Source organism: Falco peregrinus, chromosome 14 (genome assembly GCF_023634155.1).
Source record: "Falco peregrinus isolate bFalPer1 chromosome 14, bFalPer1.pri, whole genome shotgun sequence".
Lineage (NCBI taxonomy): Eukaryota > Metazoa > Chordata > Aves > Falconiformes > Falconidae > Falco > Falco peregrinus.
In genome coordinates, this window is record NC_073734.1 from 21,874,766 (window position 1) to 21,895,838 (window position 21,073).

At 36.3% G+C, this 21,073-nt stretch overlaps 1 protein-coding gene and 1 long non-coding RNA gene across 8 annotated transcripts in view; one reads left to right on the forward strand and one right to left on the reverse strand.

The window, feature by feature from the left end:
- Window positions 1-7,765, forward strand: part of SLC6A2 (solute carrier family 6 member 2) — a 77,978-nt gene extending 70,213 nt beyond the window's left edge. Inside the window, 1 exon segment of the mRNA XM_055818449.1 lies at window positions 450-7,765. Coding sequence (XP_055674424.1) covers window positions 450-473 — 24 coding nt within the window. The 3' untranslated portion in view covers window positions 474-7,765.
- LOC129785618 (uncharacterized) overlaps window positions 1-21,073 on the reverse strand; it is a 786,935-nt gene that overhangs the window by 740,665 nt on the left and 25,197 nt on the right. The gene's annotated exons all lie outside the window — the stretch shown is intronic.

Genomic DNA, 21,073 nt, shown 5'->3' on the forward strand with positions numbered 1-21,073 from the left:
AACTATTTTCATGTAAATTAGAAGAGATTGTACTGAGAAATAAATTCCTAATGATACATCAAACCATGCCAGACACCAGGGCATACTAATTTGTTGCTGCCTTCAATAACAGCTAGGAATAGCTTTTGTTATCGCTAAAGCATAGTTAGTGCTTTGTTCAGGATGTTTGAGTTTGTAAACAAAACTCACCACTGTAACCAAACAAGTTAGAAACTTTTCTCATACATGTTCAGCAACTTTGAGTTTTAAAACTGAACTGAGAACTGACTGAATAGCTTTTATATTCAGCACATTTCTCACCGCAGACGGGAGTCCTCAGAAATTTAGTTACAATTTGTCTGTTAGTTTGAAACCTCTTTGTAACTCTAGGTTTGTCATCAATGTATTGAAAACATCTCTCACTATTACCATGCGAATCAATAAAAACAACTACTTCTGTTCCCTTACAGCTTCAACACTGGCTAACAATATGACAACCAACAGATTGAGGAAAAAGCCAATATGTTAAGCTAAACTGAGAATACAGAAAAGTCAAGTTCAAAGCTCCCTCGATTATGCTTGGACCAGGCTGGCTCAGAGCTTATCTACTGACTCTTTGAGGGAAGACATCTGTTCTCTGTTCTCAATGCCTCCCTTCTATTACTTGGCTTCAAATGATCTTTAAAGACTCAGTTTAATTTTTCTTACATCCTTTGGTGCCATGAGATCCCTACATGACCAAAACTTGTGAGTTTTGCTATTGGCAGAAGTGGAGGAGGGGGGAGCAGACAAAAAAGCAATTAACGTAAGTTAAATGCTCTTTTATTGTGAAGAAGTGAATTAAACTTCTCTGACAGTAATAATTACTTCAGATAATCATGTCACGACCTATTTTAAACCAACAACACCTGAACGTTCTTAGATCTAAGGAAAGAATACATCTCAATTATGAGGAAAGAGCAATTTTAACTATGTGCTAAAGTCATTAGCTTTCTTGCCATACTATCCTTTGGGATATGAGTTTGCATCCTTCTGAAGTGAAGACTCTGCTTCATTTTCAGTGGCTTGTTATTAGTTTCTTCTCTTGGTGAAGAAGGTTGTCTTTCCTGTATATGTCCATGCCATTTTCTGTCCAGTTTAATTATACAAGCTGAAGAGCAGCAAGAACAGAATTCCTGTTACAGCTACCACACTGTACTTAATGAAAAATATATTCCCTTATACTAACAATTGAAATGGCTTTATCATATGATCCACACTGCACAGACTTTTTCAGCCAAGTGTGAAAGTGACATGCAAATAGAACGATTTTAAGCTTTTTTTGTTATATTTTGTTCCAGATAAAGAATTTAAAATACATAAGGAGAGACAATAATTTTTAGAATTAAATAATCTACCCAGAGGCACAAAATACCAAACTTTGGCTTTATTCTCCAGCTGTGAACATGCTATTATTATAATTTAACCTGGATTCATCTACCAAAATATATTAAGATTGTGTTGAGTAATTTAGAAGGATATTTTAGGCATACTCAGCTCTATTCCAGCTCTTCTCTCTGGTAGTATTATGCAAGGTAGAAGATACAGAACAAACTCTGCATTTGGGTGCTGTTCTTATCCTGTGGTCACTTACCGCTGTGTAGTATCTTCCCAGTGATCACCAGATTCAGTAGCTTTAAGTTATTTCTTGTACTTACTTATCACTAGATCTACAGTAATTTTCAGTGGCAGTAGCTACTCAGCTGAACCCAGTCTAGAGTTTACCTCTGGACCTTACCTCTGAATTTTTTTGCCTCTTATACATTCAATTCAGCTTGTCTTTGAAATTTATGTAGTTCTTCCTCTTTTTAAAAACACCATTTAAAAGGATGGGACTTTTTATTTATAAAACAATTTCTGTGGAGTTTTTTTTCCTTTCTTAAAATAGACCAGTTTAAAAGTCCCAAGTGACTTTGGCCTTTCCCATTTTAACACTAATTTTTGTTCAGAATAATGGAAGGGAAGTTTCTCTCCTTATTCATCCTTTTCCTCCAACATAATCAATACTTCAGAATTTTACCAAATATTGTCCTTTTCTTAAAGAGTTCCTGTAATAAACAGTAGTTTTATTTAAACAGGTTTTAAAACCCAAAGGATACTTTCTTCTAATTTTAAAGGAAGTCATATTTTCTGGCCCAGCTGATGGCCGGTAGCTGTTTAAACCATATTATTAAATATATTTTGATAATAAAGGAATTTCAAATGTTGCAGTTCTAGTTCTGTAATTACACAGGAGGCCAAACAGTGAAAATATGTTGAGGGCTTCAAAAAAGCCATCCCACCAACTTCATATCTAATCCCGTTTTTATTGTTTGCTAAACTACATGAGAATCTTTTTGTTCTTATAAAGCTTATTTTTCAATAATACAGCTGTTTCAGTAACTGGCTTAACATGGCTAAAAAGCTTCTTAGCATAGATACGCACCAAGTTTTGAAACTCTTGGGGGCTCTTCAACGTGGAGCTTTAATAGCTTGTCACATTATACACTGTTTGATTTGCTTATGATTGGAAATGCTAACAACCTGCATCAATGTTCACTGGTGACGCACCCCATCGCTACTATCCGTATAGCATAACCCATGCAGGAAAAGTTACGTTTCATCACCACTCTGAAATAGGAGCAATGCTATCTTAACAGGGGAGTGAAATCAACTTTACCTAGCATATTAGGGTTTGATTGTATTTTTAATACCAACTCCCAAGGCAATTACCTACTACATTGTTTTTATTTCTATTACCGTATAACTTCCTAGGTTTAGTGTAGTATTTATAGCTCAGGACACCACTGCACTATTGCCATCTTGTTCTGAGATTTTATAGACAAAGAACTTGCAATCTATAGAGGAGACAACAGGCAAATCAGAGAAAGCAGGAATCTTATTACCAGAAATAGCCTGAAGAAAAAGAAAGATAATACACATTGCATGACCACACATCCAGGCTTTAAGTTCAAGATGTTACCCAAAGGAAGTCTCCCCAAAAATAATACTTGTCCCAGAGATGAAGAACAATGTCTTCAATTCTCCACAGAATAAGATGCTCAACTACCTCATGCCTCTTGGACAATAAACAATGCCATTTGACATCCATTCAAATGACAAATATCTTTGTGAAGGCCAGGTTATTATATCCTTTTCCTCCACTCAATGTTATGGTACAGACAGTCCAATAAGAAGCCACAGCTCTGGCACCAAGCTCCTCTTAGGCACCTACTTTGAGCTCCTGAATACATTTTCAGTATGGAAAATGTCAAACGCCACTAAGATACTCATCTCCTTTCAGTCCAACCACTTGTTTTAAAAAAAATGTTCACACAGTCAGGTCCTTGTCACCCATGTAGTTCAACTGCAAGTCTTCCCTCACTCAGTCTTGAATTTTCAGCCAGACAGCTCACACTTTCCCTCAGCTTTACCTACTGTGGGAACAGACCCACTACAGCGAATGGTGCTCTCCCAGCTATCCCCATAGCATGGCAAAGATATGCCAACGGAGTAGGCATCCCACTTCCAAAAGAAGAAAAAAATTTTTTTATACAAACTTATTCAAGATACAGTATCATCTGCTTACTAATTATGTTGGCTGCTTTGGTAGGAAGAATTTAGTGAATCAATTAAGTAGCTCATCTGACAATTCTAGAAAATACTTTCTTGAAAGCCTTTTTTTAATCTGATAAAGGAAGCAGCTGTCATACGTTAGCATCTCTCTTCTGACCTTCCTTTCTGCCAGCAAAAAAGACCTGCCTGTGATCCATATCGTCTCCTGAAGCCACAGAAAGTTAGTTAGCACCAAGGAAAGAGATCGATCGTTTTCTTCGCACCCCTCCTGCTGTCACTCAGCAGGATGATTCTTCATATACTTGGTACTGCTCTAAAGCTACATTACTAAAAATCCAAAGATTTAGATTTGTGTTAGAAACAGTAGGTCTTTCATGGGCAACAGTCCAAAAAGGACTAGTGCTTTAGTGTTCAGCGCCCGTTTGAACCATATCTTTTCTGCCAGTCCTTCTTGTGTTCTGTCATGTTCCGAGGCATACACCCTGGCAACACTTGAAAGACATCTTACCATAGTGAGGGATTTTGCAGGAAATCCAGGATCAAACACGATTATTTTAAATATAGAATTTAGGAGAAATACTTGGCTGTTAGTATTGTACATTCCCTAACTGCACGTGCAATGTATGTTGTATGTAATTTTCCCAGAGGAAATTTCCTATAATTGGTCATTTCTTCTCAGCAAAATACCATTTAAATGTTATTATTTAAAAAGGTCAAGACCAAACATTTTGTATATACATCCACTTCTTATGCTATTGTTTTGACATGAATTAAGTTTATTTTGTACTGTTAGGTTGTAGGAGGCCACAAAGAATTCTTTTGCTTTTATTGTCTCTTTTGCAGTTCTTCCGATTCATACAGTATTAATTAGCAGATACTTGCTTTTACGGGAGTAGATAATTTTCATTCATATCCTGGACTGATTCATTAAGCTTCACAAGACATTGGCAAACATTTAAGAATTTCATTCCTAAGAACCATATTTAACTATATTTAAACTATAGATGAGCAATTTCAAAACAGATGAGGCTTACAAATACCGTATTTTCAGTGCCCTGTTAAAAAATTTTAAAATGGGCCTGAAGGACTTGGACCTAGGACAATTATCACAGATCAACAAACAACAGTATATGATCTACCTGCAGAAACGATATGTGTACTCTGAGCCTCTCAGAACAGTAAAATAGGGTATGTTTGTTCTAATACACTTTATTTTCTCAGGGCTCAGAATATTTATGGTCCACAGATCAGCACACATGCAAGAACACAATCTCCTTAAGTTAAAGGCCAGTATGTTTCAAATTAGACCCTTGAACAAATCGGAGTCTTTTGGCTATAGCACAGGGAGACAAATCTTCTGGAAACACCTCCAGAAAGGCTCCTCCGAAGGAAAACACTTTTTCAGTCTGCTTCCTCTGACTCACACCCACATTCCTGTTAGTGACTTTCAGCTAGTGGAAAGTTAAGCTGTTAGAATGTGAAGCTAAATGGTTTATAATACATCACAGAAGTCAAAAACAAGACCTTGAAGAGCCCTTACTAGATTCGTATCTACATACAAGCTGAAAATAGCATATGGACTATTTTAAGCAAAGCAGGCCAGAAATCACCGTACAGGACTGAATCTGTGAGCTGCTTGGACATTTGAATTTTTACAGATCTTCATTTACTAAACTAATATTAGCTGGTACATGAGAAAGCCAGCCATATTCTGGCTTTCTTTAGGAAAAAGGTACACTAGTACAGGATACTGCAAAACAATCTGAAAAAGTTTTCAGAACATAATTTACAGAAGCCTTCAGTTAACCCTGTTACATCTGTGACCTTGCATCACTGAGTTTCAGAGAGGATCATATACAGGGAATAGCTGTATCTCAGACATCCATGTTTGAGTGTTTCTGCGCTGTGGAAAGCAGGTTTTTGTTCTACCATTTCAGTCTGTTGTAACTCAGACTTTAATGGGAACATTTCACCAAGCACTTGCCCCCCCCTCTTATCCATATTCTCAAAGGGCAGTTTTTGCTGACAGACAGCCAAGACCACTCAGACTGACCAAGCAGACATGCATGTGTTCCTTAGCTGTGACTAGATGGAAAATTACACAGTTTTGCCTGCTTAAGCTTAGCTGGCTTAGCAAGACTTGTAAGCCATGCCATGCACAGGGAAACTTTTCCTAGGCCAAAAAATTTCAGATTGTTCCAAATAAAAATTAAATCAACATAGGACCAAGATCCTCAGCTGGTGATTAATTTGTACAGTGGTACTGTTCACTGCCTGAGACTGAATTATAGATGCATCTACGTGCATCAGAGATTGCTATAGAGAACTGGATGGCCGATAAAGACATTTCAACCAGGAGAAAAACGTAACAGTGTAATATAGCTGGTTTAAGTACTGAATTTAATCCATTTTTCTTCACCATTTAAAAACAGAGTATGGTTAGACAAACTGCAATCACTGTATGACTGACCAAGCAGAAGCATGCAAACACAAGACAGCCAGAACCCTGTAAGCAACACAGATATCATGACTGTATTCAGTGAAACTGTCCTACCTAGAACATCATGTAGGTGTCAATGCAAGTGGCTGAGGGGGCAGGATCGAGGAGGGGAGAAAGCTGACAGGCTTAAGTCTCAGTCCCACAGTGCAATGTGTAACTTAACCATTACTGCCTTTAGTTTTCATGTTGAGAACGTTGCTTGCGCCTTTTTTGCCTAAGCACTGACAGCAAGACTGGGCCACCTGTGTGCTTTGCTTTCCTCCTTTCTAAAGGTGTTTCTTTAGCTGCCATACTAAACTAATCTTGCTTAATTTCTTTAATAAGGGAACAGAATAAATTCAGTGAATTAAGAAAATTACTAAGCCTTAAGCTGGCTCTCTTTTGAAGGTGTCATGTTGTTTCTTGGTCACTGCCTAGAGGCCTCAAACTTGCAGGTGACCTGCATTTGTAATTTATGTTGCACTCTCTCCGTGAACCTGTCTGCAAGACTCAGCTTTTGTTTGCTGTGGGTAGTATCAGTTACAAAGGGAGAACCTCCAAGTAGTACATTTTGAAAATAACTTCTAATAGGTCTGATGAAGAATTGCCTTACAAATAAAAACTTTATAGCGAGCATTTACTTGGTTTACACCAGTGTTTTACTTAATTTTTAATGCCTTTTTATAGCAGTGACTAGACCTTACCTTACATAAGGGTACCTCTGTATAGGAAATATTTTAATATTTTTACCAGTTTTTTTAATTTTCATAGAATATAAGTGTATATTGTAAGGCGAGAAATTCAACTTTGATGTAACAAGGTTATCACAAGACCTATTTCTCCATTATAAGATTTTGTAGTCAGCCAGTCTAGTTCAATAATTTGTTGGCCTTTGATTATAAATGTAAAAATGTGATAAAGGAGAATAGAACATTATCTACAGCTAATGCACATTGTAGCACAATATTCTCCATTGCTGCCTTAATCTCATAAAAGGAAGTCATGCGTTTTTAATTTATATTCTTAAAAAAAAAGCAAAAAAATCCAAAGCATCTTTTGGCTGCAATTTTGTGTTAGACAGCTTCACATGAAACCAAATGTGTTAGTGTCCAGTAGGTCTACTTCCAAAGCAAGAGATCATATTGCAGTTTTCAGGAAAAAGTTTTCATGGAGTTAAAAACTTGCCACTAGTAAAAATACTCTCCAAAGTGCCCCAGTGACCAAAAGTGTCCAAACACAGCCACCACACTTCCATGCCCGATTTCATTAATTGTGCAACCTGCAGGTCCATTTGCCTTTTTTTTTTTTTTTGTTAAGTCTTTGGTTATCTGGGGGAAATGGCATTTCATTTTTTTTTTTAAAAGGTTGGTTGTTTTTTGGTTTTGGTTTGGTTTTTTTTTTTTTTGAAAGGGAGACACCTACATGCCCATGTGTGTAATTAGAAACTACATTTCTTATAAATATGGATGTGTGTGATGTGTGCTGGTTAACTATACTTAAAATGCTGATAAAGGTGGTGAATGTAAAGTATTTGTCCTCATTTCTCTGTCTTTCTGTGCTCAGTGTAAATAAGAACTGTTTTAAGCTGTGCATTAATGTAACAGATTATTCCAATATTGTGTATAAAATTATTTAAATAAAATCTGACAAATATGCACATAAAAAGAGTATAAAGAAAGATCTTATGTACCAAGAATTTACTTATGACAGTGAATTAAAAGCTGAAATGAAAGTTTTGCCTCTCGTCCGTACTATTCTCAGCTAAAACTTCATGGTGACAGCTGGTCCTTGGTTCTGCAGCGATGTCCCCAGCAGTGGCATACTTGCCCCCCAGGGACAGGCATTTCTGGAGCAGGAGTGCTTGACAGCAGTGTGGAAAGGGCCTCTAGAAACCAGTCTTGAACTGACTCTAAAAGACTAGCAGACAACTAAAACCAAAAGCCCAAAAGCAGTACCCCTATATAGCTCTCAACCTTCACAAAACAGTTCACATCCTTTCACTGTCCAGTGGATTAATTCCTACATTTGAACTCCTTTCAGGAATGCAATTACAGTGATGCAATGAAGCTTTCACAACCACACATTGAAAGGAAATTATCAAGACCTTTCAGGAACATGAACCAAAATGCATAGTACAAAAGTTGTAATTCCCCAAGGCTACATTGTTTTCCTTTTTACAAGCAATTCCCTTTGCCTCATTAACTTTGCCATATGTAGTAATAGCTATAATAGATTATTCTTAATTTATGGGTCAGCCAGGAAAAGGCTACTCTTATCTGACATGAAAGAAGAATAGATAACAATGACAAACCATTTTCTTATATTTCCACATGGGACATAAGAAAATGATGAGAGGCACTATTTCCAAAGGTATATTTTGTTAGGCAATCTCAATTATCTACATACAAATTTCATACTTAGCACATACCGAGAATAATCTACTTCCCTCAGCACTTTTTTTTTTAAACAGATCTCAGTATTATTAAGGTACATCCTTCAATTTTTTATATACCTCTACTACCTTCAAGCAAGTAAGAAAAATATGGTTTAAATTATTTTTTAAAACATCTGAAAAACTGAATAATGAATTTCTGTATGTCAGTTCTTAATAATGTAAAACACTAAACCACGAATTAGTATTAAAATAATCCAAAGGTAATTTCAAAAAGTTTCAAGTGTTTCACAGATGTTTCTTTATACTGTTTTGCTGTTCACCCCAAGCCTGTTCACAAAATTTTCATTTTTCACTACTCTTCAATCTCCTATTTACTATTTTCACCAAGCTTCAGCTAATTGGTAAGTCTTTTAGACTCAGCATTAGCATGCTATTATGAAAGTAAAACAACGCAGGACTTACTTAAAATAATAAAGCAATTTTGTCCTCAAGCCAAGTTTCCTATTTGCTTTTGAATAACTATATCATCTCTTCTGATATTCCCCTGATTTACTGGAAAAGCAGGAACTTCAGTTACATCCTTTGTCAACAACCAAAACAGAAGAGGCAAATCAGGTATCAGTGCTGCTAGTAGTAAAAACAGTTGCTTCAGCATCTCTGATTCTTCAGCATTTCAGATTCATACAAGTACACATGAAATTCCAATTTCCCCTCTTACCTAAGCTAATATTTATAACTTACATTAATTTAAAATGCAGAAGCACAACAAAAAATTTATCTTTTAAAGGAAAATTGAAGGTTGGGGAAGTCAGAATACATCTGATTTTTTTTTATTGTGACACAAATCAACAATGCTGCCAAAAAGTTAAAATACTACACTCATAAATGCAGAAATAATGAAGAGAGAAAAAATGATGTGATGTGTAAATACAAGTAACTTTTTTTAAAAAAGTTCAAAGACAACCAGTTTAGCCTTTTTTTTTAAACTAAAAATATAATGCTATAATTGAGACACAGCCAGAAATGTTCACTTGCATAATCCATCAATGTGGAATTCCAGTAATAAATCAAAAGTAATTCAGGAACAGTAGAAAACAGAAAGGCACTCTGCTTCCTCAACTGTAAAAACAGCAATAATACTGCATCTCTCCATAAATTTTGCAAGGTCTTGGACAGACCTGAGCAATGGTATACACAAGCCAAATATTTACTCTTCACTCTTACAGATACTAAGAAGTTACTAAAGCACAAATAAACCCCAGAATTTTTTACCCTCCTATAAACTCTCCTACATTTTGAAAATAAATTTGTCTTAGCTTTCATTCACTTCTGTATTGAAGAGTATTCTTTTAAACTCACGACTTTATATCATTCAAGTGCAAAAGCACTTTGCTTTTGTAAGTGTCTGCATTTTACATGGTTCTGAAAGTTACCTCAACAATCTTTTCTGACAAAACTATCTGCTGCTGCCTGCTTCCGATTCTCCCAATCCAGTCCTACACCTGCTCCTCTTCCTCCTAGTTTCTTCAGCGCTATTTTCAGCGTCACCTATGAATTTTGTGGGGATTTTAGTACCCTCCTGAAAGCAACCAAGTAGCCTCTTCATGCCTTTATCTTCCTAACACCCTCATAAGAGCATGTTATTAGCACCACTTACAGAAGCCCAAGGCAGAAAAAGGTCCAGATCCACAAGATACACCTTGGAGATGCCTTGGCTCACAATCTCAGAAGTCCATCACCTCTTCTCAGAGACCTTCCTCTCCAAGAATGTTCTCCCCACCCACGTATACAGGAAGCTTACTGCTTAACTCCGTACTGCAGATTCCAGCCTAAGAGTCAAGAACTGAAGAACTATGCCTTGGGGATGCTAAGCCCCTTCATGGGTCCTGCCCTCAAACTTGGCCAAAGTTGCAAAACAGATAACCTCTCACAAGGCCAGTGACACACTTGCAAAATCACTGTGTAATACAGACTAGAAAAAGAATGGCCAGTCACAACCCTTCAGCTGATCTATCAACCACTGCAGCTATCAAGTTATATGCCGCTGTTGCTCTATCATGCAACATATCTATCTATCATGCTTCTAGATGAAAGTTAAGAAACATGCAAGATTGGATCAGGCATCCACCTATGTATTTAAAGTGCTGTGAATATAAAAGATTAAACTGAACTTAGAGAAGGAGTCACATACAGAGTGACTACTACAGTTTTCTTCTTACATCAATATAATCTTTCCCTATGTGATCACAATTTATCATCGAACCATTTCCCAGAAAATCATCTTTATACTCTTGCTAACAGGTTAATAATTCTTTTATTAATAGGTCAGAATAGGTCAGTGTCCACTGTGTTCCTTCAGAATACAGGAATAACAGCACACCATAAGTTTATAGGCCCAGGCAGCAGGTACATCCAAATAGTTCGTATTTTCCACCGAATTATTCTGGATATCAGATTATGTTTAACATTAGCATTCTGAAGCACAGTTCTCTCAGATTTCATAGTAACAGGACAAGGAACCAATCTTCTGGTCTTATAAGAAGCTCATTAAATTTAGCTATCCACTTCAGCCAACAATGGAAATCTGAAACTAGCATGGACCCAATTAAAGGAGCAATATCATTTACATAAGCATACACAAATAAGCCTCTGAAGGGAACAGCCATCATATCTTCCACTTGCACATTCAAAATAAACTGACACATTCTAGGGCCGCATAAGTTTATATCCACCCCAAAAAAATGTTATGCCAAATGCAACCATAATCTGCATGGCTGCTTTTACTACAGACTGGAAAACATCAGTTGTGGGCAGATGTACAAACAGAATGTGATGAGATGTGACAGAAATATACACAGCTCATGCCATGACTAAATAAATTATTATGCTAGATTATTTTCAGAATTACTTTTGCAGGATAATTTTGTTAGACAATTCATTTTCTTCTGACTTAAACACTAAGTTTTAAATGTCTTAAAAATTCACAGAAAGTCTCATATCCAGACATTACCATTCTAAAGTCTTGAAGTACATAAGAAAAGAAAAGCTGAGGGTTAAAAATACAGAAATGTTCCATCCTGGTGGAACAGAATTGTGTATTCATACCACCTAAGACAAGGCAGAAAATATACAAAATGAAAGTTAAACCCAAACATTTCTATAGGAGAATATTTTTCAAACCCAAGAAATAAATACACATTAAAATAAACAGAATTTCCAGCTTGATTGCCTTATATCCCAAGGAGGGGTGAAAGAACAAGACAGAAAAGAATTAAAATATTCAGCAAGACAGAAAAGAATGAAAATATTCAGCATTTACAACTAAAAGGCTTTTCTTTTTATTTAGTCAGATTCAAAATAGATGAAAACCAAAATTAAACCAGGTTTGAAATCTACCCATCAAACAAATTTAGATCAGTCTGTGGGTACTAGCCACTTTGAAAACCACTGTTCCAGCTTTTACAAAGTTGAAGACATATGCTGCTCTGTCTTCTCATTTATGGAAGTGAAATACGTGAGAAGTACAGCTTCGTACAAAATCAACAACAGGTAAAAACTGAGATATTCTAGAAAATATAGAGAACATTCTAGAGAAGTTCTTGCAGAACTGAAATAACTACAAATAGCTTCAATTTTCAAACACCAGGAGTGATTCTTCAGCTAACAGCTCCTAATCTATCCTGAAATTCTGAAGAATTTGTGAAAGTGAAAACATGAATGGTTAAGCTAGGATGGCTCATCAAATATTTCAGCAATTCAGAAGCTTGATACATCTTGCAAATTAAACAAACATGAATAGCAAGTGTGTTTTCAAACATCAAAATAATTATATTTTTTTTATTTATTATTCTATATGGTGTCTGTAAGACACCAGAATAACACAAGGATTCATAAGTAACAAAATAATTCTTTACAGGCATACACTCTACCAATCAATGTTTCAACAGAATGGCTCATCAGGGTAAGGGAGATGATCTTTTCTGAAGTACTTTAAAATCAGTGGATGAAAAGTGCTCTGTAAAGCTAAGCATTATCCTTACTGTATGTGTTTAGATTTTCATAATACTGGCTGATCTTTTTCAGATCATTACATCTTACACAATGCCGATTCACATTGGCTTGGGCAGAAATTCAGCCAAATAGATCCAAAGCCTACTTGACATTCAAAACTCAGCAAGCTAGTAACAGGAAACAATTTTTGGCCAGAAGAAGACAAGTAAATTATATAAACCTTTAGTCTTCAAGAATTCCTGCATTTTTTTTCTTAATTTTAAAAAAATATAATAAATATGTTTGAAATTCTTTGCAAACAAACTGTTCTTTTTATTTGAGGTTTTTATTGTTACGGAAGAAAAATATTCAAATAGTTATAGTTGGAACATGCAATAAGAAAGCAATTTTTTCAATGTATTGAAGTTAGATGATCTTTACAGATACACAAGTGCACTTCCCATAAGAGTACAGAAAAGCTCGGTGCTTCAAATTTCAATCATCTAACTGCCAGATTTTCTAGAGGAACAAGTGGAATCTATTGTTCGTGACTTTTTTCCTAGTACAAAAATATAGTTAAATTCTAACCACACATACTAAAACAGCTAATAAACTTTTTAATTTATATAAACTGACTTCTGTATGAACTTAATTTCCTACCTGTTCCAACTACAGCACAGTAGAATTTTAATTGACATATGCATCACTACCTTGCTTTGAGTCCATTCTAGAAAAACAAAACCCCAGGGCACCAAACGAGCATACCATGCTGCAGAAACATGGGCTATTGTGTTTATATCTGTTGATGTTGTCAGCTCCAAGTGTTTGCCTGCTTCATTCTAAAATGTTTTTCTGTCTCCCGAGCCCATTTCCTGTTCTGATACAATAATTGTAAAACCAAACTACCCTAAAGAAAAGTAACCTGTTCCTCTGATGCTCAGATCACAGTCAGATGAACTTTGTGACTTCTTGTGATGACCCTGCTTATCACACACGCAAGCACTGCAGTTTGATGCTCATTACACTTCTGCTGTCTCCACTATAAAACATGAAAGGAAATTCTCTGAAAAATGTTTGCTGAATAGTTTACTCCTCTAACTCCCACATACCACTTGTCATATTTTCCTTCAAGCTTTCACAGTAACATCACTTCCAAAGGACAATTAGAGCAACTTCCTCCAAAATCAAATCTGTATCTACTCCCCAGAAAAGCATGAAATGTTTAAATAAGCAAGTATTTCCTCAAAACTACATTTAAGAATACAGCTTAGGTCACTGGAAAGATATAGGTGTTGGGGGGGTTGATTAAATGTAGACACAGAAAACTAGAAGAAAAGGAGTCCCTGCTCCATAAATCACTTTGGAGTAAGCAGCACTTCAAATAACTTTGGAGACATAACTTTAATTCTCCCCTTCTCATGGTTTGCAATAAAGAATGAAAAGGCAGTAATTTTCTTCTTAAATGTACACGGTGTTGGTGGAAACATTTACACATTTTAAAGAACAGTTGCTCCACATTACACAAATCACCATCACCGAACCAAACTGGAAAGCTAAACACCAGTATCTGCTGGTCTTAATTTCTCCTTATACTCATAAGCAAACTAAAAGTTCAGCCACCTATGAATTCATCTCTCTTCAGTATCTTGTTAAAATCAAATTGTAAAGGTTGCTGTCATTTCAGGCAAAAATGTATGGTCAAGCCATCGATTTCCACTTTAGTAATGATCTAGTTCTCAAACCAACACTGACAGAAATAAACTTTAAACAAAATACATGACACTGCATATATTTTCAGAAAGCATCAGTGTTGGGGTTTTATTACTTGTAGTCACTGAGACTCAGAAGAAAACAAAACATAATTTAAGATCCTTACATAACACTGAAACATTTAAGATGAAAATCCTTTTTTACAATTTCCTTTCCTTCCGCAAGAGCCAGAAAAAAACAAGCAGGGAATATTGTTGGTCAACACCATTCATCTAAACTCATGATCACGTTTTCTGTAGACCAGTTTGTAAAACAATAATTCAATTTGTCTTAACTAATTGACACACAATATTATTTCTGGTAAATGCATGTGATTAATGCTCAGAATTAGGTTTTCAGTTTTATCCAAATAAGTGCTTGCTTTCCACAATGAAAGTTACATGAAAATTACTGCTTCTACAGATATTTCTGCAAGAAACTATCTGCAACAACATTAACAAATGTGAACACAACAGTTTTTATAAACAGAGAACAAAACTGACGTTTTGGTCAAAGTGGTTATTCACTAACAGTGTTGGGAAATACTTGTTCAGCTGGGCTTTTGCAAGTCAAATAGCTTGGAGTACAACACTACAGGTTAGTTTTTGGTCCTCGTGACTATTTGCGTGGCTGACGTTGCTTTTCCAGTGCAGCAGAGGAGTGTTCTAGTCCCTCGGGAACTTCTGTGTTGTACACATCTGCACTTAAAAACCACTCCTGAAATCAAGTTTCATTACATGGTCCTTTATTCTAACACAGAAAATACTTTTTATTATTAAATGACTTTGTGGACTTTTCCTGTCGAACTGAATATGCAGAACTCGACCATTCCCACAGTGAAGCCATTTTTGCAATTCACTGATTCTGGGCAGTTGAGAAACACACCAGGATCATGGAAGAGTCAGAGTATCTTTAAATTGAGTCTTAACTATGTGAATTCAAACAAGGACTAGGATTTTTCTGGTGAACAGTAGTACTGACATGTGACCAGTCATTTTCCAGGTCTGCTATGCTGCAGATGGTGAAAGATCAGCTACACTAGCCTAATTCATATGAGGATTCATTAGAGCCCTTGGAGACTGATTACACCCTTTTCTCTACATTGGTCAGCCTCAGTAAGCATAAGGCAGATGGAATTAAGGCCCCATTTGACCGATTAACTGCCAATTCTTCCACTTGAAAGATTAAGAACAGTGAATAACATGTTTAAAGAGGTTGCCTTTTTAGTTCAGCATAATTATTTCCGTACAGAGAAAAAGATTTAACAGCTGAGCTTTAAAGTCAGAAGGAAGAAATATTTCCAACCTGAATGCTTCAACTCAGTAATTCCAACCCATTTCATGCAAGTATTTGTTCTTGTAATATTTGTACTTTAAAAAGACTGAATTTCATACAGAAGTAAGCTTGCAAAAAAACCTGGCTTGGCTTTTAAGGAAAAAATCCAATTTGTGTCACTGCTTTGTTTATTGTATAAACTTGACAAAGAAAAAGAGCATGTCTAAAGAAGGGATCATAACAGCCTGTTCTGTGTTACTTCCAAAGGATGATTATTCAGACATTCATGATCTAGACAAATCATTCCCTTATTAAAAGATGCATGTGACATCTACATATTCACTACAATGACAAACTATATCATTGTTAAAGAAATAAGATATTCACACATTTTTCTCAGCCATGCATGATAGTTCATCATATAGATGCAATGAGTAACTTTGAATCAAGCTTGTTCTCTGAAGATGTAATAACCAATTTTCAGATCCCATTAGATATAAACCACACACTGTAATCTGACTGCAACAGATTGCTTCTAAAGGTAATAGTTGTATTATGCTGCAGCAGATGTTTTATGAAAAAACATTAAAATCTAAAAAGTAACAATCCTATTTGCCAAATGATCAATTAAGCTTTGGACTGACAGTTTAATTTCAAGAACAGAATTGTCACCTACACAAAGTTACTAAGGTGCTTCCCAATGACTTTTCAAAATCAAAGCTTAGATCAGGGGACATGAAATTAATATATACTTAAGAGAACACTGAGACAACCGTGAAATTGGTGTGAGTCATTACCTGCATATTCAACATTTTTTTGTACATTACAGAGTAGGACTCAATGAAAATAAAGAACGCTGGTTTGGTTGTTTGGGTTTTTTAAAATGTCTTGCTTTCGATTTTTCATCTATGTGCATACTCTCAACACACAAAGAGATTGCTGTATTTCTTACTCCCTGTATCCAATTGATAAATAGGTACTTGTACAGAATACAACAGGTCCAGGTCCAAATCCTATTCTAACCCAAGCAGACCTGGTTTTAATCCCACTCTTAAGTGTTTGTCTATCTACAGAACATTATGCATTGTGATTTAGTGCCACAGGTTGGCTTTCAGCCCAAATATTACAATGAGCTGTTCCTGATCCTGTTCTGAATTTGGTAGTGACTGTGCAGTTTAAGTTTTCCTGTTACTGTCACCTGTCTAACATCAAATGGAAATTCAATTCCCTTTGAAAGTTTCACCTACATCAATATATTCCCATTAAATCTTGCTTTTCATGGCCTTCTACCTAAACCTTCCCAGACAGTACAGCAGAATTAAAGCACATTAGATAGCAAAAGTCACAAAAAGCTACAATTTCTGGCAAAGAAATTATACTACTACTTTTCAAAGAAGAGATCATAGAATCATAGGATGGTTTGCATTGGAAGGGACCTCAAAGATCATCTAGTTCCAACCCTCCTGCCATGGGCAGGGACACCTCCCACTAGACCAGGTTGCTCAAAGCCCCATCCAGCCTGGCCTTGAACCTGTTCATCCCCCCAGGGATGGGGCATCCACAGCTTCTCTGGGCAACCTGTTCCAGTGCCTCATCACCCTCACAGTAAAGAATTTCTTCCCAATATCTAATCTAAATCTATCCTCTTTCAGCTTAGGACCATTACCTGTTGTCCTGTTACTATATGTCCTACTAAAAACTCCCTCTCCAGCTTTCTTGTAGGCCCACTTTTTGAGTATTGGAAGATGCTTGACACTTCATTCTGTGGTGCACATGAAAGCAGATCTTTTGAGAAATTTGTGTGATTTGACACGGAACGTGACTGGAAACAATCACAGTTACAGCTATTTAATTGCAAAATTGAAAGCTTCAGAATTGACATTGCATGTTTTCAGTTATTTTTTTAATTTGGAAAAATGAAAAAAAATCATAGACAGGAAAAGGTTTACAAACCAAAAAAGGTGTTTCTATTATAATCTCTATTCCTGCAATAGTAGGAGTCTCTGATAATACTGAATCCCTTAGTGAGAGAGCTGCCCATCTCAAAACCTCTGCAGAGAGGCTCAATTACCATTATTCAACATGAAGGAAATTTTGCAAGGATCCAAAAAATGTATGATATAAAATGTGGGACTAAATTTAACCCTGTCTCCATAGTTCCCTCTCTTCTCTCACGCAGCCTTTAGTAAAAGTTTCATGTGTAGCCAAACTTTACTTTGGCATCTTATGGTCCAAAGAACCCTTAAAAATTACAGGAAGACATCACTTTATCACAATGTAATACTTCATACAGTAAGAACTTTACAGCTAAGAAAGTTATGTACTATTACGCTTTACAGTATTAGTGAGCATATTAGAAGAGGAGGAGCCACACACTCCTGTGCTAATACTGTCAAAATTCTCCCTTCCCTTCTGACAGAAGCATATGGATGCTCCACTAAACTACCAACATTGTAGCCAGAAGAGACAATTTTGTGAAGTATCACAAGCCATGTGGTCTTGTCATTAATAGAGCCTTAATCAGCAGTAACCCACATATTATTATTACACATAGTAAGCCTATTCAAAAAAATGGGAATGTCAAGCAAATTTAATAACAAAAAGAACAAAACCCCACACGTGGTAGCACAGCCTTTTAAAAGACCTGAAACAGCTTACCTCCACGGGCAAAGCTGACTACTACTGACCATACTTAATATAAACTATCTATTAGTCACAGTTTATCTGCATGTAAAACCTCTGCTACAGCAGCTGAAGTACCTAATCTGCAGATTGATGTATGTGCCAGCAGCATTCTTTTTCATTCCCAGTTATCTATCTTTTGTCATTAATGCTTGCACCTGAGCAACTGTTGCTTATTATCAACAGGCCACCTTAAAAATATGAACACATTATCTTTTACAACTAAGAAAGCTATCCTACACATCCTTTTAAGTCTGACTATAACAACTCTGGGTATTTTACTTTACACAAAAGTTCTAATAGGAAGTGTCTGGGTATAAATGTAGTAGAGTTTAAGGATAATTTCTTCTTTCTGAAATATCAGTGGTTTTTCCTACAAACGATTTTCTGCTTTGATAGATAAAAGAATTGACAACAAAACACTGTTTTTTTTAAAAGATGCTTCAGGTCAGCAAGATAAAATGGAAGCTGCTGACAAAGTCTTCCAAGACAATTGCGTGCATTGCCCAGTGCCTATCTACACATACACATGTATATACAGAAAGAACAGAAAGGCAAAACAGTCTCTGCAAGATCAAAAGGTCCAGGGATGTCATTATGACCATTAATCACTTCCAAGTCAATCATTAACTAATGAACTCAAAAAAAAAAAAAAAAAAACTTACACTGGCATTTCACCCCCAAAGCAGACAAAAGACACGGAAATAAAACTAGTTTTGGCAAAGCTGCTACAGGTTGATAAGCACGAGAGCCGGTGAACTGGAATACAGCAGTGGCCTGACAAGAGTATTAGCCTCTTCCTGAAGAAAGTGTGTGACAAATCCAGCCCATAACAGAGCAAGCCTTACCACTGTTACTGCGATCGCATATGCAGACAGTGACCAACATAAACCTGCCACAGTACCCAGTGTTCTGTCAAGTGACAAAGGCAAGCAAAAAATCACTTTAAAAAAATTCAAAGTCATACTACAAATGAGTGGTACTTCATTCTTCTATTTATATGGGGAAAAACAGAAAATCTAAAAGAAAAGATCAAAGATTTCATTATGACTATTAGCCATTGTGCATGAGTCAATTGTGGGAGACTGAAAAATTCCCTACAGTGAACCTACTCTGTTTATGGGGCAAGAGTCACCAAAACAGAGAGTTAAAGCGGCTCTCTAGGAACTCCTGACTCAGAGGATATTCTGAGTGCAGGTGGCCCAGTTATACAGAAAGCTTCTATTCTTTCTCCACGTCATATATAAAAGGGGTATGTATAAAGGGACGAAAAAGTGAAATCTGTTCAATATACATGTAATACCAATTCCTCCCTCCTTGAGAAGAGAAGCTTATCTTACCTCAAAGCTTAAAGTAAATATGAGTGATCTGATTGCAACCAAATACATGCGTATCTAAACGATTTCCTGACTTCTTTCCAGAACACACATTAAAAGAACCACAGACCAGAATTTTTGAGCCCGAGGTGCAGCAGGCACTGACTGCAAGATAACAGATCTTGTCCTGGTTTCAGTTCCTAGAACTGATTGATTTTTCTGCCACCTACTGTCCTCATTAGAACTTTGGTCCCGAGAGCTGAACAGCATTCAGTCTTCCATGTTCTGCTAAGAGGTCACTGACAGCTTCCCTTAAGCTTCTGCTTTCAAACCATGAAGTTAATTAAACCTGACTGTAAAGAGTATATTGATTTAACTTTACAGACAATTTTTAATTCTGCTGTCACTAAGCTTTCATCATCAGCAATGAAAATTCTGAAGGTGACAAAGGCATTGTAGGGCTGTGTGGTGAAAAACAGATCACCAAGAGTTTCACACAGTGAAAGGGGAGCCCTCTAAATAAACATACAGTATTAATGGAGTAAGGCCACGGCACACACTGACTGGCATCAGCTCTGCTAGCTGACACTAATACCGTCCCCTAACTACGCTGCTCTGTGCTACAGGATGCCTTACTGCTTTTGTCAGCCCAGGTTTGCCAGCTATGCAGCCTGTGTATGGGTTTCCTAATCCTCTTTACTCAAAAGGATTCATGTCAGCTAAGCTATTTAAACCATTGGTAGCTCATTTGGTCTAGGGCAAATAATAGAGTATGATAGAAAGGTAACCTGCCATCCCTTTGAAACAGAATGAAGCATTATGTTTTCTGTAAAACAATCTAAGAAAACATAGATAAGGGTCTGCATTTTAAAATTATGAAGTTTGAATTTTATAGAGAGCTGATTTGATTTATTATGTAAATACTACCATTTGGCTTCCTGTTCCAGTGGGCTTCAATGGCCCCATTCCTGTTGGGATAGTAAATAAGGTGGATAATTGACTGTATGAAAACTCTGATTTCCTATTTTTGGAAAAGGACAAACTTTTTTTCAGTTTCTAGTTGTCTCATCCAAAAGAATGGCAAGAAAAGTTTGGGTGCTGACTGAATGCCAATGTATCTACATAGAAAGGCCAGAAGTCCACATCAGCCCTGCTCTAGTCTGAAACACTTAAGAGCCTAGGAATTTCAAACTATCTTTAAATTGCTATTTTGCTCTTTTGCTTTTTGTTAAATGTTACAGAGCAAATAATTGAATGCACCTACTGAAATGATCCTGAATCCCTTGAACTATTTTGTTCTTTGTTTTAAAATCTATTTAAAAATTAAACCTGAAATATTAATGTCCCTTTCAGGCTTGTAGGTTATTTTTCATTATCCAAGAACAGAATAAGCCGTTTCCTGCTCATCTGATCCGATGTTTTTGTCCTTGCAATATGCCAGTTCAGTAGTTCATGTCGTCCACTGACTTTTCAATGCTTTCTGAAGCCCAAATGACATTACCCTTTAAGTACACAACGCTGTCATCAAGAAAAAGGTAGCACAGAAAAGTCACTGTACACAAAGCCAAGATACAATTAAGCAACTGAAAGGAAAAAGAAAAAAGAATAATGATC